This window comes from Choloepus didactylus, chromosome 9 (genome assembly GCF_015220235.1).
Source record: "Choloepus didactylus isolate mChoDid1 chromosome 9, mChoDid1.pri, whole genome shotgun sequence".
Taxonomy (NCBI): Eukaryota; Metazoa; Chordata; class Mammalia; order Pilosa; family Megalonychidae; genus Choloepus; species Choloepus didactylus.
In genome coordinates this window covers 132400604-132425713 of record NC_051315.1, presented here as the reverse complement: position 1 = coordinate 132425713, position 25110 = coordinate 132400604, and the positions used below count along the sequence as shown (strand labels likewise).

Genomic DNA, 25110 nt, shown 5'->3' with positions numbered 1-25110 from the left:
GCATCCACACTGCAGTTGTCTGTGTTTTAAGAGAAAGAAAAGAAGTGGCGGTGATGGGACGTGGTCCTCATCCTCTGTGTCTCCAAGTAGAAGTTTTAGTTGATGCCAGAGGGACTCAGACATGCCACTCTGAGTACAATCCCATGAGTGGCTTTGCGGCCACTTCCCTTCTTGGCCCCTAAGTTTTTCTCTCCTCTTCTAAACTCTTAGTTTGTGTTGTTTGTTATCGAAGGGGGTACAGTTCTTTCCCGGGCCTACTGAGAAGTGGGGCGGGAGCTGCTGCCCACCTGCTGGCTTCCAGGTCTCTCTATGGATTTGAAGGCCCTCTTGTGTGCCTCGGTGGTATGGGAGCTGGGGATGACTGCTGCCCAGCTCCTTGGTTCTCTGTGGCAGTTTTTCTGTACTTTAAAATAGGAATAACAGAAATGCCCCATGAGAACAATTTAAACAAGTAAGTTTGGAAAGTAGAAATTTAAAGGCACCCCAGAATTCCAGCCATCGTCCCTGGGAACTGGGCAGGCACAGGGGATGTCACGGCCCATGTGGCCATCTCTAGGGAGACCCGTGGCTCCTGCTCCCAGCCCCCAGCGGGCTCACCGAGCTGCTGGCTGTGTGCTCCGGACACAGAATCACTCCTGATCCAGGTCTGCATTTGTTCGGACCCAGGGCTGTGGCCTGTGTGTCTGCCCAGCCAGCCCCAGGCAGGTTCATCCTGGGCAGTGGGGCCTGCCCTGCAGGGGACCCTCGGCAAGGAGGAAACCTTCCCAGGACCCGGGGACTGACATGCACAAGGCGCCCAGGGATGCAGTGAGCTCAGTGGGTCTCACCAGGCCATCCTCTGCAAGGGGCTTTTCTCGCCCATTCCCAGCCATACACCAGGGTGCTTTAGCTTCACAAAAGCGTGCTCTTTGGACCATGATTTGATGTAAAGCCACAGTTTCCATAAAAACGTGTGGTGCCAACGGTACTTCTGAGTGCTGCGGCAGCTTTCTGTGGTGTCTTTGGTTTCTCCTTTCCAGTTGTCACTGCTCTCTCTTTGGAGGCCAAGGCTGGGTCACCGGAGGGTCTTGCTGCCTTTGGGTGCCTTCCACAGGCCACGCTGTCACCTCACACCTTGGCAGCATTAGAGTCTGTGAGATGTGCAGGCTCACCCGGGGACTCCTCCGTGTCCACGTTGAAAGAGACGAATGTTTCTCCATCGGCTTCCCTGTTCACCCTGCTGCCACCTGCTGCCACCTGCTGCCACCGCAGCCCATCTGCCGGCCGCGCGTGCGCCTGCGTGGGTGTGCGTGCTCGCCCGAATGTACGCCCTGCTCCTTTCTCCTTGAGATTGTGGGCTCGTCCTTCTTTTCCCTCTGGAACGCTGCTGTCTTCCTTCCTCCCGTTGTGATGTGCCCAGACCTTCCCTTCTTGGGTAGACTTCTCTGGAGAAGGCCTTTTCCTGGCCTATCCCCAAATAGTTCCTAGCAGGCCCATATTTGTCTGTTGTCCAATGGAAAAGATTCACTGACATTCCTCGTGGGACCAGCCTGGGCCCCTCCTTTCCCTTGTTTGTGAGTTCCTGTGTCTCCTTTGAGTAGCTTCTCTGGGAGCACCCCGCGTAGGGCTGCCTCCTTCAGCATAGGCCGGTCTTGTACGGCCTGCTGTCCTTGTACAACGGGGGCAGTTAGGATTCGCCTCTCCCCTGGCGAGGGGCTCCATGCTATTCCAAGAATAGGGATTGTCCACAGTTCCAGGATTCGGCAAGATGCAGCCAGTTGAAAGGGCAGCCATTGGTGGTTAGGAATGGAGTAGGGAAGGGAGCTTGGGGTGACTGGAATTCCTACCCTGTGGGCAGGAATACACTGGAATCAGAATGAATTTAATTGCGTTGATTTCAGAGAACTTGGGAATTAGGAGGGTCCAGCTGCAGGTGCCCTACCTTGTGGGAAGCAGCAAGGGGTATGAGCCCAGGAGGCAGTGCCCAGGAGTCACCTTGTCATTGGTGCTGCAGAGGGCTGTGCACTGGCAGTAGGAGAGGGGAGGGGGTCTGTGGTGACTGGTGGCCTAAAGGAACAGCCCGTGCCTGTCCTTTCCTCGGCTGCCTGGTGGTGGCCCCTTCCCCTGCCCTCACTCCCAGGTGGTGCAGCTGGCTGCTGAGAGGACCGGGATGGGGGCAGGAGGTGAGCCAGCGCCTTGCAGAACCAGCAAGCAGGTGGGCTTCCAGTGTTTCAGTTTCATTTGCTTGACTTCCCTCAATCCTGAATACTCCCCTCAATCCTGAATCCTGAATACTCAATCCTGAAGTTGCTGTTGCGATGCATTGATGAAACCACCTTCATGTGAAGAAGGAAAAAATAAAGTGGCGTCTGTGATGAGATTTCAGGCATCAGATAGGGTTATGCTTTGGCTCTCCGTTTCATTAAGGATTGTTTCAAGTTCCTAGATCACGGGTCCTTGAATTCCTCACTGTTGAGTTCCTTTAGCTCTTCAGATCCCTATCTCTGGAATTTAGAGATGCCAAGCTATGTCTCCTAAGGATTAGTGTTGGGAATATGTCTGTAGAGCAGCAGCTCTCAAACTTTTAGGCATTTAAAAAGTTCTTGAGGGGCCCAAGGGGTTTTTGCTTAAATGGCCTATGTCCGCTGATACTTGCTGTATTAGCACTTAACATGAAATTTTTAAAAACTGTTTTTATTCATTTAAAACTATTAACAGTAAACCCTTTACATGTTAATGCAGATAACATTTTTTTAAATGAAAAGTAACTCTTGTAAAAAAAATCCTTGAAAAGATTTGCAGATCTCTTTAATGTCTACTCAATAGAAGACAGTTGGATTTTCAGTTCTGCTTTCCATGTAAGCCTAAACCTCCCACATCACCCAGTCTCTGGAAAAATAGTCAAGAGAGAATGAGAGCAAGAAGGGCGAATGATACCTTAGTATTATCAGGAAAGAAAATTGACCTCCCAGACCTCCTGGAAAGGTTTCGGGGACCCCCCAGGCCACACTTGGAGAACCACTGCTAGAGACAGTGGTTTCTGCATGGCTGGGAGAAGGACATGGAAGAGGTCTGCCTTTTTTCACCAGAGTTGATCAGTAATCTGGGGCTGGGGAGGCCACTGTCAGTGAGTTGTGCTTCATTCTTGTTCGCGAAGCTCTGTGTGCTTGAATTTACGGTTCTAACAGTGGAAGAAACCATGCCTTGCTAGTCCTGCACTTAAATAAGATGATGAGGTTGTTTATCACCTGTTCTGGGGTGTTCTCTGCATGACGCTGGTTTAAGCCTCGTTTTCCTTGTGGGAGTTGCAGCCATCTGCTGGGACCCCCTCGGCCTTTTGTTGTCTCCTGTGGGTTCATGGTGGTTTGCTGTTAAATGATCCAGTGAGCCCAGGGTTTTATACTCGGAAGACAAATCCCTGGACCCCCTGCCTGCCTGCGTCTTTTCCTCTAAAATAATTTTGTTTAGTGGCAAAAAGAAACCAGTATTGTTTTATCTGGAGGCTTTATCCTTTGGGATCCTTCCCCAAGAAGTTACACCTGTTGAGGATTGTAGGCTAGGATGTGGGGTATTTATCATCTCTCACACTTACTTAGGGCAGCAGCCGGTGGATGGAGCTGCCTGGAGAAGGCACCTGCAGGGCTGGGGTCTGTTTTTAAAGAAAGTTGATGCCACCTGCTGACCGATGGACAGCTGTTCCTGTGTGTGCGTGCACATGTGCATGTGCCCCAGTGTGCACAGGCCCCTAGCACCTCTTTATCACCTCTGTGTCTGATCTTCTAGTCCCTCCCGAATGGGTGGAGGGGCCAGGAGCCTCTCACAGAACCCAACCCTCTGCCCAGAGCAGCCGCTGTTGTCTGTGCTCAGACTGAGCCTGTGGGTCTCCTGAACTGCTGCATGTTTTACCCCTGTTAGAGCACTCTGAGGTGGGATTTGGATTACTCTCAAGTATAGAACCTATTATGAAACAAAAGTATACGTCAGTCCCAACAAATTATGGGGGACAAAACCCTTAAGTCACCTGCCACGTGGCCACCTGTCATGAAACGACAGTCGTGTGAAACACTGCAGCCCCTCGCAGCCCCCACTGGTGAAGGCCTTTGACTGGAGAACACAGTGCTTCTTACAGAGGGGGCCGACGCCTGCCCAGGCCTCAGAAAAATCGCACAGTTAGGAGTTTGCTTTTTAATGAAAAATGCTCATTTCATTATGTCTTTCTTCCTGTCTTGCCCAGACTGACTTGGGCCTCCTTGGGGTGTCCACCGTGTGTGGCCTGTGCGGGTAGCTGAGGGAGTCCTCTCCTGTCTCCTTGAGGTGAAATTGTTCCAAGAGGGGTGATTTGGCAAATATTTCCCCTGTGCTTGCTGATTTAGGAAGATGGTGGTGGTAAGAACTGTAGAGTATTTATCCATTGGCCAGGAATTCCTGGTAAAATTATGAATAGATCAACCAAGTGGAGATATATATATATATTTTCATCATTTTTTGATGCAAGGTGGCCCTTCAGTAATTGGTTCTCTCTCTCAACTTTTTATTGATGCGTAACACACATGTAGAATATTGCATAAGTGGCGAGTGTTTAGATGGATGAATTTACACAGAGTAAGCGCACCTGGTAACCTTCCCTCGAGTCAGGACACAGAATGCTGCCAGCACCCTAGGAGCCCCCCCGGACCCCTTCCGCTGGCTGCCCCCCACCACTCCCAAGGATGGCCTGTCTTGACTCTCACCACCCAGATTAGTTTGACCTGTTTTTGAATTTATGTGCCTGGTGTCTGTGCTTTGGTGCAGCCTGTCTGTGAGGCTCATGCCTGTGGACAGATGTCAGCTTAGCTCACCCGTTCTTACACTGTGTAGTGTTCTGTCCGCTCTCCTGTTGATGGGGCTTGGGAGATTTCCAGGGTTTCACTCTTAGGAACAGTGCTGCTGTGTCATTTTTGTAAATGAGTTTGGTGAGCAAATGCTTATATTTCTGTTAGGTCTGTGCCTAGGAGTGGCATTGCTGCGTTCTAGGATTTGTGTGGCTGTCGTGTGTCCCACCTAACGATTTTCTACAGTGGCTATATCACTTCCAATTTCACTTACAGAGCATTAGAGAGAGTTCCAGTTGCCCCACATCCTTGGCAATACTTGGTACTGCTTTACTTTTAAATGTAGGCATTCTGGTGGCTGTGTAATATCCCGTTTTGGTTTTACTTTGCACTTCCCTGTGACAAAAGGTGGTCACTTGGAATCCTCTTTTGTCAAGTTCCCATTTGCATCTTTTGCTGACTTTTCAATTGGGTTTTTTCTTAATGATTTGTCAGAATATTTCATGTCTTTTGGAGACCAGTTCTTTGTTGGCTGTAAGTAGGACAAGAGACTTCTCCCGCTCAATGGGTTGCCTTTTCATTCTTTCAGTGGGTCATTTGATAAATTGAAGTCTTTAATTTTAATGTTCATAATTTATCATTTTCTTTCCTATATGGTTAGTGCTTTTTTATCTATTTAAGAAATCTTTGCCAGCCTGAAGATATTTTTCTGTGCTGCTTTCAGACTAGGCTTTGTTTTATTTTGACCCTTTTCACTTAGGTCTATGGTGCATCTCATACTAATTTTCATGATGAAGCCAGTTTGACCCAAGCACCACTAACTGAAATGACTTTTCCCTGTGGAACTGAGTGGGGCCTTTCCATAATTGATGACTAGATTTATATTGTCTTCCTTGATCTGTTTGTCTGTTCTTTCACTAACATCTCATTGTCTTAATTACACAGCTTTATGATAAGTCTTGTGTCTGGTAACATAAGTCCTCTGGGCTTGTGTTCCTTCAAGATTGCGACTCTTGGTCCTATGTACCTCCATGTAAATTTTTACATTGTCAATTTTCAATAAAATTCTGTTAGGATTTTGATTGAGACTGCATTGAGTCTATAAATTTGGGGAAAATTGACTTGTAAAAATAGTTGGTCTTCCAATCCATGAACATGGTATTTTCTTCCATTTATTTAATTTGTCATGTCGTCTTTTATGGTATTCTGTATTAAGCTCGCCTGCATCTTTTGGTAGAATTATTCCTGGATATTTGTTGATAACTGTGTGCTATTGTTCATGGCATCTTTTTTTAAAACTTATTTTCTATTTCTTTGTTGCTGGTAAATGGAAAAATATATTCACCTTGTATGCAGTGATCTTGTTAAATTCATTCAGGAATTATAATAGTCATTGGTGGATTGTTTGGGGTTTTCTGTGTACATAAAATGTTGTCTGTGAATAATGACAGTTTTCTCCTTTCCAGTTTTTGTGCCTTTATTTCTTTTGCTTGCCTTGTTGCACTCCCTAGGACCCCCAGTGCTCGATTCAGATGGAAAGTGCTGTGACTTAAGCAGGTGATTTGTGCGTGCCGTCCTGCGGTGGCGTGCTGCGGGCCCCTACGCTTTGTGCTGCTCTCGCTTCTCTTTTAGTTTCCTTAATGTCCTGTTCGTCTGCAGCCTGGCGAGGCCATGAACTTAGGGCCATTCTTTGCCCTTGGGATGGGATGGGGAGGGTTGTGATGAGTGGAAAAAACATGTCCTCCTTGTTCTGCCACATTTCTCTATTGTAGCTTAATAAGATTTTTAAAAGAATGTTCTCTTAAGGATTTATGGTTTCTAAGATGTTTACTCTTTGAGAACGTCCACGGCTTATTCCATGAAATTAGGTCAATGCTAGGCAATTAAAACTTCCGTGGGCGGCCGCAGGAGGGAAGAGCTGCAGGTAATAGTAGACTCCAAGGGTTTGGTAAAGGAAATGTGGGCACACGCTCAAGCCGTGGTGACGCATTTCATTCCATTTACTCTGTATGGAGCGGAAGTAAAAACAGAGAGGAGGAGGTCTTTGTGTAAATGTGTGCTTAATGTTAAGGGCTGCCTGATTAACAAAGAACCCTGCCTGTCTTTCTAAAGGTGGTTATACATAACAATTACAGATTCATTTTGACTGTTCACTCTCCCCAATTGTGGACTTTTGGTTTATGTGGCAAATCAGTAAAGAGCACAATCATGAAAGCAGTTGTGTTTGAAAGTCATAGTATGTTCAGTGTTTGCCTGTTTATCCAAAGTATGTGTTTTTGCTGGAGATGCACAGATGTGAGTTTCAGATGTCCTCTTGAATAGGTTTCTAGACAGCTTAAGCTCCTGTAATTCTTGAGATTTTAGAACTGTGTGCTTTCCATGTCTTTTCTTGGAGAGGCAATAATCTATTGGTGGATAAAGTGTCATTAAATGATTGCATCAAGATAAAAGGAAATATATCACGATTGAATTTTATTTCATTAAACCGTGAAATTCTTAGTATGTTTTTATTTTGTGATTACTGTGTTGGTTGTTACCCCCTAAAGAGATTTTGATAGAATGGGGGGAAGAGTGGAGCAGTCTGGTTAAACCAGCCATGCGACTTTATTGATAGGCTCTCATCTTAAGTTGAATACACAAGCTGTTGCTTTCCTTGTGGGATTCAGGTAGTATTGCTTTCTCTGTGGGAAATTTAATTGGGGTTTCAGCAATAAAATAGAGGGCGTTAATATCTCTTCTCTGTCCTTTGATTTTCATGGAGATATGTTAATTCTTTATTTTTAACCAAGATATCTTTGAGTTACATGCTGCTTTACTTTTCTTGTCTCAACCCTTCTGCAGTTACCTGTGAGGCTTTGGGGATTCTGAGGTTTAAAGGCCCCAGGACTTTTTGCATTTCCTCTCTGGGGAGTTCAAGTTGGAGAAAAGTAGGGGAGTAGACCTGGAGGACAGGCCTGTACAGGGTTTTAGAGAGGGAGCCACACCAGGAAGTTACTGGCTTCTTTGCTACCTGGCTCTGCAGAACCTTTCAGAGACTAATGCCGTGTATATCTACCCTGAGGCTGGAGAACTTGGCATTTTCCAAATTCCTCTGGCTGTCAGGCCTTCCCCTCTCCCACAAAGCCTCTCCTGCAAAGCCTTTCCCCTAGGAATGCTGATTTAGTCCTACCCGGCCATTTTACAGGGGAGAAACAGCCCTGAGAAGACAAGAGACTTCCCCAGGGTCATATAGCTCTTCCTGGCGGTGCTGGCACTTGATGGAGCTCAGGTCTTGCAACTTGCGCCCAGTGCTCTTTCCCAAGCCTGGCTACAAAAGTGAGAAGAAAGAGATGTGGTTCCTGTTTGTCCTCATGGAGCCTAGTACAGGAGGCAGACAGTAATCAGATAAGCCAACATGTGTCATTGCAGCCCAAGCAAGGATCCCAGCAAGAGGAAGTCAGGGCAGCTGCTGGGGAGCTGTCCGTGACTGCGGGGGAGCTCAGCTCCCCTCTGGGGCTGGCCAAGAGGTGTGACCGAACATAGGCCAATAAGACGTGGTCTCCTTGGAAGACTGTCCATTGCTTCCTGCCCCTAGATCCCTAAAGCTGGTTCTCCAGCTACCCAGCATCCTCCTAAGAGGTTCCTTTGTTTGCCTGGATTATCCAGAGTCTGTTTCTGTTGCTGGGAACCAAGAGCCCCTAACAGATAGATCTTGGTTCTAAGAGGTCTGCATTCTAGAACCCTGAGTTCTTACTTCCTTTGGGTTAAGCATTCTTGTGTTAGTCCCCTGCTCCTTTAAAGAAGGATTCACAGGAGGTGGCATTCAGGTTCTGCTTAGGTAGGTTCTAGAGTTCTAGGTTCTTGGGCCTCCTGGTTCCAGGTCGATCATCTTCCAGATTCTCTGGTTTGCTTCTCCAGATCCCAGCTCCCACTGAATTTCTCTCAGGGTGATGTTGGCCCTGGTGGTGGCCTTTGGTGCTTCCTGCGGCGGCTCTGGTAGTTTGGGCCTTTCAGGGCCTGTGCTCATCTCATTGCCGCTGTCCGTTCATTAGCGTCAAGCCTGTTACTATCCTTTTATCTTTATGGTCAGTGGCTAATCCCCTCTTCAGTCTTGAGGTTGTGTCTTCTCTTTCCTTCTCATTTATTTCTCTCTCCTGATCAGTCTGACTATAAATTTTATTGATATCAATTTTAATTGATTTTCTTAAAGAATCAGCGTTTGGTTTTATTGGTTTTCTCTTTTCTTTTTCACAGGTTTTTGCTCTTTACCTTTATTTTTTTCTGCTTATTTTGGGTTTAATTTGCTCTTTTTTTAGTTTCCTAAGGTGGAGCTTGAGGTCACTGGTTTGAGACCTTTTCTAATATAAGTTTTCAATGCTATAAATTTCCCTCTAAGCAATACGCATTTTAGTATCTTGTGCTTTCATTTGCAGTCACTTCAGAATACTTTCTAATTTCCATTTTGGCACCTTCCTTGACCCCTGAAGTGTGTTATTTGTTTCCAGATATTTGGAGTTTTTCCAGATATCTGTTACTCATTTCTCATTTAATTTTAGTTTAGTCAGAGAACATACTTTGTGTGACGGTGATTTGAATCCTTTTAAATTTATTGTGACTTATTTTATTGCCCAGAAGATGGTCTTATCTTGGTAAATGTTCCGTGTGTATTTAAAAGGAATGTGAAGAATGTGTGTTCTGCTGTTGTTCAGTAGCGTGTTCTGTAAATGGCATTTCATTCAGGTTGGGTGATAGCATTGTTCAGGTCTCCTGTATCCTTACTAATTTTCTGTCTACTTATTCTAACAGTAGTTGAGAAAAGTTGAAATCTCCAACCCTAATTTTTCCTTACACTTTTAATTTTTTCTTCCTGTTTGAAGCTGTTTTAGGTTCATAGATGTTGGCATTGTTCCGTCCTCTTGAGGAGTTGGCCCTGTTAGTGTTATGAAATAGCCTTCTTTAGTCCTTGTGGTATTCTTTGCTATAAAATTTACTCGTCTTATATTAATATAGCCATTCCACTTTCTTTTGATTGGTATTTGCATAATATATCTTTTTTGATACTTTCACTTTTAATCTATTTGTGTCTTTGTATATAAAATGGGTTCCTTGTAGGCAACATATAGTTGGGTTTTGCTTTTTTATCTAATCTAACAACCTCTGCCTTTTAATTGCAGTGTTTAGACCATTTAATAGTCATTGATATGGTTGGGTTTACATCTTATTGACTTTTTATTTGTCACATCTCTCCTTTGTTCTCTTTTTCCTTTCCTTGCCTTTGTTTGGGTAGAGTATTTTTATGATTCCATTATATCTCTTTTGTTATTTTGTTGGTTATAACTGTTTCTTTTTTCTTTTTTTTTGAGTGGGTGTCTTAGGGTTTATAGTATATATTTTCAGTTTATCACAGTCTGTCTTCAAGTTATGTTAGACCACTTCATGTACAGTCTGAGAGCTTTACAGCAGCTTACTTCCGTCCTCCCCAGCCTTTGTGTTATTTTTGTCACGTTTTTATAGTACATATGTTCTAAACTTCTTGATGTGTTGTTATTCTTTTTGCTTTAGACAGTGAATTCTCTTTTAGAGAGATTCAAAATAAGGGAATATTTCATATTCACCCCCATATTTTCCGCTTGTGGTGCTCTTCCTTCTTTTGTGTACATTTATATTTCCTTCTGGTATGATTTTCCTTCTGCCTCAAGGATTTCTTTAATGTGTCTTGTGGTGTGGGTCAGCTGGTGGTGATGCCTTTCAGCCTTTGTGTATCTGAAGACATCTTTATTTCACCTTTGTTTCTGTAAGGAATTTTTACTGTGTGTCAAATTTTTTTTTTTTTTTTTACCTTTTCTGTACTTTGAGAGATGTTGCTTCACTGTCTTGAGACTTGCATTTTTTCCAATGAGAAATCTGCTGCTCTTCTTATTTTTGCTTCCTGTATGTGGTGTTTCTATTTTCTTGGTCTACTTTTAAGATATTATTGCTAACATTGGTTTTCAGCAGTTTGATTACGATGTGTTTTAATGTTGTGTTTGTCACGTGTTTTGGGCTTGGAGTTTGTTGGACTTTTGGATCTGTGGGTTTGTAGTTTGCATTAAGTTTGGAAGTTTTGAAGCCATTATTTCTTCAAATACTTTCAGTCTCCTCCCTTCACTGCTGCGTGGAAACTCTCTCCAGGCAGCCAGCGGGGACGTCGTGGGCTCATCTTGTTTGTCTCTCTCAGGAGTCACTGTTTTATGCTGTCTGGTGTCCAGTGCTTGAAAATCAGAGTGTCATGTATTTTGTTCTTTCACTTTAGCTGTTCATGTGGGAGAGTAAATCTGGTCCCTGTTATTCTGTCTTAGCTGGAAGCAGAAGTCTGATTGTCCCAAGGGAGATATTTAATTGTCAAAACTTTATTAGAAGCTTTTGGTTTAAAATCAGCAATAGTGTCAGCAGCTGACATTTGAATCTGTGCCCTCACTGACCCTGATGCTTCCCCTGTGTCAGTGCATTTAATCCTCACAAGTGCTGCCCTCACCGCCCTTGCGCCCATCCCCGTCAGTTAGGAAGTGGGCAGAGGGACGCAGGCAACCTGCTCAGGGTCCTGCTCCTTAGATGGTAGGCTGGGGTCCAGTCCCGGACCCAGACCTGCTGCCTTAGGGCCTGTGTGCACAGCTGTCGTGCTGCATCGCCCACCAGCAACCAACTGGAGTTTCTGAAAAGGCCTCGGCTTGGAATCTGGGGAGACTTGATGTGGGTGAGGGCAGGGAAATTGTCCACATGGTGCAGTCAGTGGCTCCCCTGAAAGTAGCTGGGTAACCCCTCCTTTCTCCCCACTGTGACTCTTCTCTGACTTAGAAATTCATCATCTGACCCAAGGGGAAAGTGGGGCACTCTCCCTCGGCTGCATGAGGCTGCCTCCTGTGTACCTCTCCTTTGAAATTGGTAGCTCTCTAGCATGTGGGTCTGGGCACACTGGCCAGGACTAGGCACTGAGGGGGCACTTGGAGTTCACTCAGAGTCTGGTTGGTTGGTAGGGGTGTCTACAGGCAGAATCCTAACTGCAGAATGTACTGAGATTGTACTGTATTTCATGTACTTTCCATCTTGCAACAAAACATGTGACTTGAATTAGCTGTGTGCTCTTGATATGTGGGGAAAGATAACAGTATACTACAAAAGTTGGGCTGGTTCAGACCTGATATTTCCCTGTATATTAATGATTTCTGCACCAGGTATCAGGTTCAAGTGTTAGGAGCACCAAGAGAGCTAAGGGTGGCAACCCATGGAGGGACACGGTACAGTTCATCATGCCCGTTCGCTCCCCTCACAGCTCTCTCTTGCTCATTTTGGTCACCTGCTCTGTCCAGGAAGGTTTTATTGCATCGTTTTCTCCATTTTTTATGTGTTGTCCTAAAATTCTGTAACTCACAAATGTCCTTCCTTTTATCCCCTTCTATCAAACCACTGTCAACTTTTTTTTTTTTTTTTTAAAGTAAAATTCTACCTCTCCTGGACTTACTTAATAGGGTTTCAGTAAGCCCCTCCCCCCCTTTTTAAAGCTGTGGTAGTGTTTTTACAATCATTATTATTGATTTTTTTTTAGTGCCCTGGTTATAAAATGGCATAGTTTTGAGTAGTCCGTTCCAACCTAATTTTTCTTGTAAGCCCTGGTATTTTTAGTACTCGGTTTTGCCACATGTGGGGTTCTTCAGGAACATATATATTTAATTGGAGCAGAAACTCCTCTTTTCTCATTAAGAAAGCAGTGGGGGTAAGAGGAGGTTCCACCTCAAGAACACCCCTGCAGTAGGGAAGGCTCAGCCCTGAGCGATTGGCCAGGACCCCTGCATGTTAGCCAGAATCCTTCCTCGGGGAAGGGTCTTTGACCAGTGTTAAAGGAGATGGAGAACGGGGTGGCAGCCATGCACACAGCCCCATGGCCAGCCCCAGGTCTGGGTTAGTGCTGTTGTTGCTTGAGGATGACTAAACAGAAATAATCCCCAACATGGGGCCTGTTGAAAAGGCACCCCAGGGTGTGGAGAAGAGGGAGATGTCCTGAGAGGCAGAAGAAGGAATAAAATCTCTGAAAATGGCTTACAAAACAGATTTTTTTTCCCCACACGGCTTTGGCTAGGAGAGGATGTGACTCTACAAACTGGAGGAGAAGGTGTTAAAGGGTTGGTAGGTTGTGGCGTGGACCGTGAGGGGGTCGGTGGGAAGACAGAGTTTAAGGTGTATTTAAATCTGTGTTAGGAGAGTGAAAATGACCTTGTGCAAAATAGGAGCAGGATGGGGGCGCCTGTTTGAGAGGCGCCCTGGGAACGCTGTGCCGATGCTGAGACTGGCCCGGCGTGCGTGAGCCAGCCGGCATCTTAGGGATCCTGGAAGCAGCCAGGCCCCTTTTCACAGAAGTAGTGATGAAAAACACAATTGAAGAGCACTTCCCCGAACAGAGGGAAGACTCGACATAGTGAAAGGAAAAGACACTGTCTCCTGTATATCTTCTGACAATGTTCGTAAATTTCAAGAATCAAGAAGAAAATTGGAGCAGAATCCCATCAGAAGAAAATGATGCCAACAACAGAACCCCACCCCAGAAAAAGTAGACCCGGAAGGAACCACGGTTCAGCTGGACTTCAGTTTCTCTCCAGTGCTCAGGGTGGAGTCAAGTCTAAAGATTTTCAGGGAAAAGTATTTAAGATCTAAGACTTTTATATTCAGCCGCAATGTGGTTTCTGTGTAAAGGATACAGAGTCATGAGATTTTTCAAGGGTTTGCAAAGTATGCCATCTATATTCTCTACAAGAAAATGAAGTGTTCCTGCTGACCAAAAGATGAATAAAAATTCTGAACCTGGATTTAAATAAGTCGATGTAGTTTCTAAGGAAATAACCAGATACAAAACAATATTGAGAAAGATATCAATCACAGAATTGTAGATTATACATCATTGGAAACTATCCAAATAGCCAACTTTAAAAGAGTAATCCATTAAATAATGAATTGGTGAGGATTCTTAAGTTGTAGACAATGGGAAAAACTAAAACTTTTGAATGATTTAATTAGGAAGAGGAAAGGGTGACACTAGTAAAAGGAGAGATGAAGAGAGAGGGCTCGGAAAGGACTAGCACCTGACTGACGAGAGGGAACCCCAGTGGTAGTTGTTCTTGGTCTTGTCTCTTTGGGGCTCGCTCTGAGTGCTCCCTGTCCCCGTGGGATCCACTGAAGACGAAGGTCTTGGGGGACAGAATTGGATGGGCTCAGCTTGTGCCTCAGGCCGCCCCTGGTCTGGGGGCAGTGCCCCGATGGCAGGCTCGTGTGAATGGTGAGGTGGGGGAGGGCGGAGGGCAGCTCCTCCTGGGGAGGGGCAGGGCAGGGGTCCATCAGCAGTGGGGAATGCGGCAGCCCCTCAGCGATAGACCAGGAGGTGCCAAAGACACTGGAAAATGCTGGTGCAGTGTCAGCAAAAAGAAGCAGCCATGCATCTGTATAGCTAGCAGTTTGTATGAGCCAAAGGCAAAGAAAAGCAACAGCGAGGAAATGTATCAAAATATCAGCAAGTGCTTGCCTCTGTGTGGTGGCGTTGTGGATCCTTTCCTGCGATGAGCAGGTATTACTTTTATAATCAGAGAATAAACTGAGAAAATGGTAATTATGAAGATGTAATGTTAAGTAAGGAAAGCTGCATGTAGAATTAATTTTAAGTTCTGCGATTGCATCTATGTACAATATGTGTCCATGGATACAGGCTGAAAGGGAATATGCAAAAATGAAAAACGTGGGGTGGGACTGGGATTAGAGTGATTTTTCTTTTAAAGCATTTTCCTTCATATTTATTTTATAAAACAACATAACTTGAATAGAATAAATTTATTTTAGTTGGAGGATGGTCTGCTGCCCCCCGACCACGAGAGGAAACTTGGGATGGGTGGGGACGGTACCTCTACCACAGAGATTGTTTTCAAACGGGGGAGGAGGTGGCGATACTGCTCCCGGGGACATTTGGAACTCTCTGGAGACATTTTTGGTTGTCATGACAAGGGAGTGGGGGTGCTGCTGACATTGGGCCGAGGCCAGGGATGCCACTAAACATCCTGCCATGCCCGGGACAGTCCCCACCACAAAATCTCCGTCCTGACGTGTCAGTAGGGCCTGGGTTGAGAAACCTTGCTCTGCAGAGACATTTTTACACGCATGTGTGATATACTAATAAAAATCTCAAGTGGTTCGTATTGGTAGAAATGATTCCATGTGAATTGTTTCACAAAGCCGTGGGAAAAAAAATCCATGGTAGAATGAGGGTACAAAAAGAAGTCACTGTTTCTCTTTTTAGATGGTCATTGTTGCTCTTCAGATAAAGACTCTCACGGCATCACTCAAGCCTTTTTTCTTTTTCCAACCCTACAGATTCATCTTTTGAAAGCCAACTGGAGGCCTCCGCTCTGCTTGTGGATTACGTGGTTTCCAAGACTTGCCGGTGGGACTTGGGGTTTACGAGTTGTGATCCCACCCTCCCTGTTTCTGCACTTGCATGTGCTGGTGCTACTTGGCAGCTCTTGGGAGCTATTGTTCATGCGGAAGTTCTGAGCCCTTCTGAATCGCCGAGAGGAGCAGACACTGCCAGCAATGAGCTCCCAGAGCCACCCAGGTGAGGCTGGCCCTTCATTCTCTTGGCAAGGAGCTGGGCTTCCCTTTACAGAAGTGACCTCACTTGGGACTGTAGCTTGCTAACTGGATTTTAGATCTTTATTTTTCTTAGTAATGGTCCCTGTTGTTTAATGACAGCACCAGCTGTAGATTGGTTGTTCTCCATCTAGGTGAAAGAAAAACGGCCTTCACCAGGACTGGGGCAAAGTCTTTGGCCTTGATTTGCATGCAGACTTGAGTAGCGTACATGTTTCTTTGATGCCAGGAGAAAAGAATTGCTCTTTAGTGTGGGTGATATTTAAAGGTTCGTTTGTGTTTTGGCGAGTAAATTTCACACCTGTTTGTTCGTTTTTGCGTGATGGCCATTGGAGCCACTGGAGTTTGGATTTGAGGCCCTGCTGTTCCATCTGACTGCCCTGCCTTGGCCTGCAGCGGGTCAGAGGGCCGTGACTTTGTGCCACGCTTTATTTAGTAACTTAAAAGATACTTGTAGTGTCTGGCTCCCTTCCCATTTTCACCTGGGAGTTATCTAGGTTTTCTTTGCTAAAATATTGGTAACCACACTAGAGTTTCGTTTCTTCTGGAGGACATGCTGGGTGACCCTCTGACAGAGGCAGGTGAGGCCTCCAGGGGGGCTCCCCCAGGCCCTGGAGTGTGGTGCTTCTCTGCTCTTCTCCGCTGTCCAGAGGATGCCCAGGAAGTTCTGTGGAGGGACGTTGGAGTGTCTATGGGCCTTTGGGAGTTTAAAGAAGGGACAGAGCACAGGCATGGAGCACGGGGTCCATGCTAAATTAAATTTTCCTAGAATGCTGAATCTCAAAAAGGGATTTAAATGGTTGGCATTTTAAGCCCAAAATGTCCCACTCTCTTTATTCAGTAAAGATTTATTAAGCCCTACTATATGCAGGAAGTCCATAAGAAATTGACACATTTTCTTATCTTTCTCATCCCTTTATAGGTACCATTTGTTGTTTAGAATATTGTTTCTGAAAAGTTCTTTCTGAATTGAATATGTCATTTGATGTGAATGGAAATTCTGAGATGCTTTTATGTTTCTTTCTGATTGCCCTTTGTGCTGACTTGAGTCTGTTCGGTACCCCAGAAAAGACCATGCTCTTCTAATCCATTCTTGTGAGTGCAGACTTGTGGGTGGAGCCTTTTTTGTTAGCCTATTTCAATTTGAGATGTGACCCAGCCCATCCAAGGTGGGTCTTAATCCTTCACTGGAGTCATTTATGAGAGGGTAAAAGTCAGTAAAAGCCCAGAGAGTGGACAGAAATGCCCAGAGACATTTGGAGACAGCCAATGAAACCAGAACCCAGGGGAGAAGGACCAGCAGACGTTGCCATGTGCCTTCCCATGTGACAGGAACCCTGGATGCCAGTAGCCTTTCCTCAGAGAAGGTATCTTCCTCCTGATGCCTTAATCTGGACTTTTTCATGAGCTTAGAGTTGTAATTTGTAACTTAATAAACCCCCATTGTTAAAGCCAGTGCATTTCTGGTATATTGCATTATGGCAGCTTTAGCAAACTGAAAGTCTTTATTTGGCAGAGATGTTGGCACTTTGGGAACTGTGGAGCAGTTTAGTGTCTACTTCCCAAGGCCGCAGAGTCCATGCCTGCAGTTAGAGGGACCAGTTGTCTGTGTGTGGGGGGTGGAGTGGGGGCAGTGACGCTGTTCTGCTTGCACCTCGGGGTTCCACCTTCCTCGCCCAGCCTTCCTTGTCCCTTTGGGTGCTGGGTGGCTGAGGTGGCATCTGAGACCCGTGCGCAGGCTGATTGGGCTGCTGGCGTCATGGGCTGTCCCCACCACAGGGGACATTTCTGTGACTGGGTGTCTGGGCTGAGTGGGGGAGGAAGCCGATGATTTGCTACCCATCGGTGGTGGCCACGGAAATCACTCCTGGGGTTTGAGCGCTTTTCATTAGGTGCTGGGCTGAGCATTTCACGACCAGTTAGTCTTCACGACAGCCCTGGGTAATCTCAGACATGGAGAGAAGTAACTTGTCTAAGGTCACAGAGCTAGTACTGGAGACTTAGTTTGTCTGGCTTTAACTTCAGAAGTGTGTTCTGGACATATGAGTTTGGGAATTGCTTCACAGTCTATCCCCTCCTTGGGAAGTCCCACTGCCTACACCATATGAAAAGGTCCTAAAGGTTCCACTCCTTCCCTGCCCCATAGACTTCTACTTCCTGCAGAACCACCACCATAGGCTGCCCAGCTTCCTGCCACTTCCAAGGACACATGGCCTTTAGGGGCCCTCAGATAACAGTGTCTGCCCTACGTCCACACGAGAGGGCGGATGGTGGCTGGCCTGGACGGAGGCTGTGCCTCCGTGAGGCTCCGAGTAGCCTGCCAGCCTCGGCGCCGGGTCCCAGGCCCGAGAGTGCCGCCAGGCTCTGACCAGGAGAGACTTGGGCATCGCCTTTGGAACTGCCCCAGGATGTCCCCACACCCTTCACTTGTCCTGCACCAGAGGTGTCCATGGGCTTTAAAGAGCAGGATTCTGGGTCATATTTGGATGTGAAGGTTTTATTGATTAAAATTATCGATTTATCAATTATCAATATAAACAAGTGATATGTTTGTTGTAAAAGTGATTAAGCACTATGAACTGAAGTGTGTAGAGTGACACTGAATGCTGCCAGCTCTCCCTGTCTTGTCCTCGGCATGAGCTGCTGTTGAGTTGAGAGCTGTCTTTTCTGTGTGTGTAAACAGATAGGGGTATATGCATAAACACTTTAATAGAGTGTAATCATTCTATATGTGCAGTTCTGTGTTTAGTTTTTCATTTTAATGTGTTATGAATGTCTTGAGCTCAGCATGTACATAAATCTAACTTACTCTTTTTGATGACTTGTAGATAGATATTTATGTGGTTGCAGCACTATTTAAAACAGCCCAAAATTGGCATCAAACAATTATTTACATATATTTTGTACACTTTTCTAAGTATCTCCTTGGATAAATTCCAAGAAGTAGAATTGCTGGGTCAGCGGGCTTGCGCGCTTAACACGTTGTTATGGTTATTGGAAAGATTGCTCCATAAACTTTGTCTCAGTTTATTTTCCTAATTATAGTTTGTGAGGATGTGCATTTTCCTTCATCTGCACCAGCACTGGGGAGATTCAATTTATTTCTTTTTGTCAGTGTAAGAGAAAATTATTGTTTGAATTTACATTACTGTATAGATGGGCATGTACACTTTTTGTATGACCTGGTGCAGACATAATCAAATCGTCTACATGCCACCTGGTCATTTGAAGAGGAGGTAAAGTATGCTCTATCTGTTTGGGTCTAAAGAAGCTCTCTATATGCAGATACTGTATTTAAAATTCTGTAACTTATTTTACTTAATATGTATTAACTCAGTTGAGTTATTTGAATCAGTATAGTTTTATTCATGCTTTTGTCTGCTTGATACCTGGTAGTGGTGTGAAATTTTCCATTATGATTACAGTTTTGTAAGTTCTCTTTACATTATTGATGATTTTTTGCTTTATATATTTCACTATCTAAAAATTAATGGCTGGAACTTCTTGGTGTCTTGTTTCAAAATGCAGTATCTCTGTGTTCTTTTTAATATTTTGTTGCCCTAAATTTTATTTTCTCATAAAAGTATTTCTGCCCTTGGTTATCTAACAAATCTTTCTCTATTCATTTATCTTTAACCTTTCCAAGTCTTTCTTTTTTTACGGCTTAACAGTAGATGACGGATTTTGCTTTTTCTCCTCCTGGGAGTTTTTGCCTTTTTATTTGGGGAATTTTTCCCATTGGTATTTATTGTGGTCACAGGCTCATCTGGGCTTGTTCTACCCCTCGTTTCAGGTTGTATGTACTTCTGCCACTTACCAGCTCCTGTGGCCTCTGCCTCTCTCAGTGGGTCGGCACTGTGAAGACGGGACAGAGCTGGGCAGGGCAGGGCTGTCTGATGGGCCTGGGCCTTCATCCCTTTGCTCTGTCTGTGGGGATGTCTGGTTTACCTGTGGTCTGAGGCTGGCCGGCCGTGCCCACGTCTCCCTCTGGTGCTCTGCCGCCTTCAGCCCTCTCCAGCTGCAGGAGTAGCCGCCATTTCCCGCTGCTTGGTTTGGGGCTCTGGGCCCACTGGCTCCACCTGTGGCTTCCTCCTGGCGCTGCTGCGGCTTGGGAGTTGGGCGCCATGCCGGGACTGCGCACTTCTTCCTTCACTAGTGGCGGCCTGTGGGGCGTGGAGGACTGCTCGCTAGTATGGCTTTTTCCTTTGATCCTGTCAGATTTCTATTTTCTGGGAAATTCCTCCAGGTTTCTTGTCAGTTGATGCAACTGTTTGCCCACTGTCTACCATTGCTATAAGTATTTCCATTTTTAATTTCTGTTTTGTCACGTTAGAGGGTTTGGAGGTAGAAGAGTAGGCACGATTTGCTACTTTGAACGGAAACTTACAGCTGTGTTCAAGCATAGCGATGCTGGCATTCTTCCTCCCAACCCAAGGGGACCGTGTCCCATGCCTGTCTCTGCATTGCTGGATGCTGCAGTTTCTGGTTCCTCCTGGCTGTCTGTACCTCCTTTTGCTGCTCGGTGTCTCTGACTCTGTCCCTGCCTGCTGGATGGCCTGGCTTGGCTGCTGCTGGTTTGGGTCCTGCCTGGTCGGCCTCGCAGTAGGGCCTCGCGTCGTGTGCTGCCCGGCGCTCGCTTCCTCCAGGGCCTGTCAGGCCCCAGCTGGACTCTGGCTACCATGGGGGGCCCCTCTTGCACATTTGCAGGGTAATTTGGCTTTGTCTGGTGATAAAATGACCTTTAATTTGCTGTACATCTTTAGAACTCTCTGGTGCTGGGTGAGGTATGTGTTATGATTTTATTGCCGTTCTCTGTGCACCGTGCCAGCACCAGGCCCTGGCTCTCTGACGTCAAAGCGCCTAACTGTTGGGGTTTTATTGCTCTGAATAACTACTTCTAATGATGGGAGCAGCCCACAGAAAGCGCCTGGACTGATTTAGCCTGAAAGAGCTCCTCTTTGATAGTAAGAATGAAAAGAGGTTCTGGAATATTAGGCTTCTTGCCTAACCCAGCCCTCCAAACTTTTCCCCATTGGGGATGTGCAGAGACAGGTCCGGATGCATTTATTAGGGCAGAGCTTCTGCTTTGAAGAGGCATCCATGGCCTAACATGGGGGATGGGGTGGGGACACCCCTCGTGGGCCCAGGAGCAGCACAGGGAGCGGTTTTCCTCTCCGTTCCTTTGATCCTCCCCGATGGTGGGCAGCAGGCTTTGCTCGTGGTTCCCCTGTTCCTGGGAGAGGGGTGCCTCGGGTGCCTCACAAGGAAGCGGGTGTCCCTGCTCGGCCATGCTTTCAGCACCACCCCAACCCTCCCATGCAGCTTGCCTCCCGTGCAATGGTGTTTCTGCCCGGGGGCAGTTTTGACCAGAACCAGAACCTCTAGCACTGGAGGCTGCAGAAGGGGTTCTGTTGGTCTAGTAGAAAATTCGCGGGTCCTAATCTCTCCCGCATCTGGTGAGAAGCCTGGGTGGTGCTTAGTTACGAACAACCTGTGTATTTAAGATCATTGTTTTAATTTTTACCATTCCTTGATTTCTTAATATTCCAGCCTGAAATCCTCTATTTCCCTAAAATCAACTAAAATGTCTGTGTCCACAGTAACTGGTGATTAGTGCCTTTCAAGGTATTTTGATTTCTTCAAACCATTGTAAAATTTTAATCCTTTGAGTCTCCCAGGAGAAGGCTCTCTGCCCCCAGGCTGGCCTGAGCGAAGGTCTGGGCTTCCTTCACTCTTCAGTCTTTGTTTATTTGGTCAGGGGGTCTGTCTGATTCAGCGGTTAACTGCCGAGGTTATTAGATTTTAATACAGAAATTGTTGCTGAAAGGAACGTTTTTCTGGCATTTAAATTGCCCTCTACAATGACTGAATATTTCAGGAGGATTGCAAAGTTCTAAGGGGAGAAGTTGAATCCTGAGGACCCAGAACAGACTTGCAGGGAAAAAAAGAGGGCATTGATTCCGAGCGGCTGGCGACGGCAGGGGCGAAAGAGGCCGCTGGAGAGTCCAGAGGTGAGGGAGGCCAGCGGCCGGGCAGTAGACGGGCCGGCAGCCCCGCTGGGCCCTCAGGAGGAGGTGGAGGCAGGTCCGCGGGGCAGCCAGCTTGCCGGAGCCCCGGGGCTGAGTTTGCTCCAGGCAGTGGAGCTGGAAGAGCACCCGAGGGACCTCTGAGCCCGGGCTGAGTCCCATCCTGAGCCGCGCCCGGTGTGGGGATGTCAGAGGCCCTAGCTAGGCCCGGCTGGCTCTTGGAAGGGCAGGGTGGGAGATGCTTTTGGAGCCTCTTGCCTGCTTGCTTCTGCTTTCTAAAGAGCAGCTTTCACCAGCAGCACCATGCGCTTCCGACGCCGCAGTGCAGCCTTTCTAAGCCTCCCTGCTCCCGGGTCTTCTCCCAGCCGCCTTGGTGCAGGAGCATTGGGCTTTTGAATTTCTGCTCTCCCTGATTCTCCATGCCATCATCATCTGCGATCTTAATCAGCCAAGGTTTGTTCTGGAAATCATGTAGACATAATGACTTGTTTTTCAACCTACATTTTTTTTTTTTTTTAAATGCTCAAATTGTGTTTTGTCTTTTAAAATCACGAATGCTCAGTCCTTATGAAGAGCTCAGAAAATTCACTGTCAATGAAGGATTGATGGTTTGTTTTGGCAATTCTCTGAAAATTGTTACACAGTTTGTGGAACATTTGCATTCATGTCCTTTTTTCAAAACTACCATTGTAGAAATGCAAATTTCTGAGTTCTGAGATGCTGAATGTTGGATGATTAATGATATTGAGATTTAAGAATGAACTACCAGTGTGTATTTGACAGAAAACCCCGGGGGGAGGATCATCAGGAGCCATTGAGAGCCGCCTGGCATGTGGCGCTGAAGGGCCGTAATTAGGAGCCGGTGGGGCGGGAGCTGACTGGGGCAGGTGTGCAGGTGGACAGGTGTGCAGCCGCCTACCAGACGCAGTTGGCCCTTGTGTGTTTCACTGGGGGATAGAAAGACCTGGGATGGTATAAAGAAGATCTGGCTATATTTACCTGTAGATGTTTGAAACTTATAATAAATCAACATTGATTGCTTGCTTGCTCCAAATCAACTCCTGTGGTGCTTTTAAGAGGCTAAAATGAGTAGTAGCTCAGGTTGACTCTCTACCCTGCAGTTATTTCATTGGTTTTGCCCGAGATCCCTGTGAAATCAGCTAGAAAACATTATTTCTGTTTTACAAACGAGAAAACCAAGATTTACTGCTATCAGCTGGCTAGCCTGCAGTCAGGCAGCTAACCAGAGGCCAACCTGGTCAGAGGATAGGTCATTCCATGTTGGGGGACGTGAGCCTCTGCCAGGCAGGTCACTGAGCACTTTGGGTCCAGTGAAGAAATTAATCTGACCGGCTGGCATGGAGCTCCCAGGTCCAGGTCAGGTGGGGGCAGCGGGCCACCTTGGTTCAGTAGGGTTCATGCCGTGAGAGATGGAAAGGCACGGGCCAAGGAAGTCCCCAGAGGGATGTGTGAGGTCAGGAAGGACATGCAAGCTCAGTCTGCCTGCCAAGGAGGGGAGCAGCGGGAGCCCAGGAGTGGACCGTGAACGGGAAGCGTTGTGGGCTGGGGTCCTGGAGGGCTGTGGTCTGTAAGTTGATATGATCTGATTTACCTGATTTGCCTGCTGGTTCAAATGCCTTGGCTACAGGTGTGGAGAAAGGACTGTGGGGCCTCTGTGTCCCTCTGCACTGCCCCTCTGGGGGTACATGCTCAGTGGTACAGTCTTTAAACAAGGGTGGCGTTTGCTGTTGTCGGATTCTTGGCTTTTGTGCTGCCTGGAATGTGTCTTGCTTATATTTATGCACTTTTCCTCAGCTTCTCCCTGCCAGTCCTTAGACAGTTGGGGTTGCAGGAACCCACTGGTTGACTGTTGTGCCAGGTAAATTTAGGGGATTGTGGTTGAAACTTCTCACATTTACTCCCACTTTATCAGCCTTCTATGTGCTTATTCCATAAGAACATTAAAAACTGGACACTTTTAGGAAAATTGTAATGATTAGGAAAAAAAGCAAATGAGATAGGTAAATTTTTTAGTCAAATTGGCTTTCTTTATAAAATTTGGTTTGCTTCTAACCACTTGATCACTAAGACATTGGGAGTATTGGTCTTTAAAAAGTGTGATAAACAGTGAATGAAGGGATGAAAGGAAACCCTATCATATTATTTTCTTATTTACCCCCTCCCTCCTTTTCCCCATCCTAAATAAATAAACAAATACATAAATATCCCACCTCTCGCGGAGCTGGGCAAGGAGCAGTCGCCAGTGATTCCGAGTGGCATGGACATGCCCGGGCCCTGGAGAGCTGCCTGGAGGTGGTGGCGGGCTCCCTCCCGGCGGCCTGGGCCCACTGCTGCCGGTGCCCACTGGGACCAGGAGCCCCGCTGTGGGTGAGCGGCGTCTCGCAGTTGGCCTCGAGGCCCCTCCCTCCACCTTTTACCCGTGCGCGGTAACCCTCACTCGGAGCTGGACGGTTCCTTACTGAAGCACAGGCCGGCAGGAAACAGACGTTCACAGTTACTAATACTGTGTGCTTCTGAAAGGTAGTAGTGAAGTTTACTTCAGTGATACATATTTTTTAAATAAAACATATAGATGACAAATCTGTGTTCCATTTGAAATAACATTTGTAAAGAATGATGTAAAGTTGGTTAAGTGTCTTGATGTTAAGTATTTAGTGGCCTAATCAGGGGAATTTGTTTTCACATGCCACATCTCCTAGGGTTCGCCTTGGCCCTTTGGCTCGGCGCTCACCTGCTGTCCAGCAGAGAGGCACTGTTAGACCCGCTGCTGGAGCCCTGTGCCCAAAGGGGTTTCGTGATGGCGACAGCTTTTCCCAGAAACTCGAGGTCATTTTTTCGGAAGGTTGCTCGAGACGTGGTGTTTAGGAACTAAAGCCATGAGAATACATTGCAAGAGCTAAAGGTTACATCTTGATTTTCTTTCATTCCTGGCTAAGTTTACTACTTTTTAATTACATGGGAATTTTCCCTGGCCCTCCTTCCTCCGTCACAACTGGACTTTTACTGAGACTGTGTTTCTCACCACCTTGTGACGCAGTGGGTCTCTGAAGCTGTGGGGCTGCAGAGAGGCCCGTGGAGGCTGCTCCTGCGTGTCGAGACCTCTGGATGCGAGTGAAGAACCTTGGCTGACCTCACCGTGTCTGTTGGAGGAAGATGTGTTCAGGGGAAGTCCCTCCCTCTAGGACCGAGGAGCAGGATTCCAGTTCTTGATGCGCCTCATCTTCATATTCAGATAGGTTTAATCCAAATCAAGGGCTGATTGACTGATTCTTAAAGCCCTGTTTCCGCCGGCACCCGTCTGCCCACCATGGGCTGACGCACAGACGCAAACCTGCCTGCTGCTCGTGTGTGCGCGCAGAGGTGCCAGCCCTGCGCCGACTTTGCCAGGACACCTGCACAGCCTGGGCGTGGCTGTGTGCCAGCAGAGGCGCCTTTCATCCTGTGGCGCGTCCACACACGGCTCCGTAGCGCTGCTTTATGTTAGTCTCATTGAGAGGTAAGGGAGCGGGTGGAGGCAGAGTTAATTATTTTTTCTTTCTTTGATAATAGTGTATGAAAAGCAGTTTTAGAAAATTTGAGAAGGTGCTAAGGGACACTGGGGACATGGAAAGCATTTTCTTTGGGAAGTGTTA

The 25110-nt window shown here is 46.5% G+C and overlaps 1 protein-coding gene across 7 annotated transcripts in view; it reads left to right on the top strand.

Moving 5' to 3' along the window:
* Nucleotides 1-25110, top strand: part of HDAC4 (histone deacetylase 4) — a 367147-nt gene that overhangs the window by 25966 nt on the left and 316071 nt on the right. For all 7 annotated transcript variants that reach the window (XM_037849277.1, XM_037849273.1, XM_037849274.1 and 4 more), the window contains exon 2: nt 15156-15396. In XM_037849277.1, coding sequence (XP_037705205.1) covers nt 15375-15396 — 22 coding nt within the window. In that variant the 5' untranslated portion in view covers nt 15156-15374. The remainder of the gene's footprint in view (nt 1-15155; nt 15397-25110) is intronic.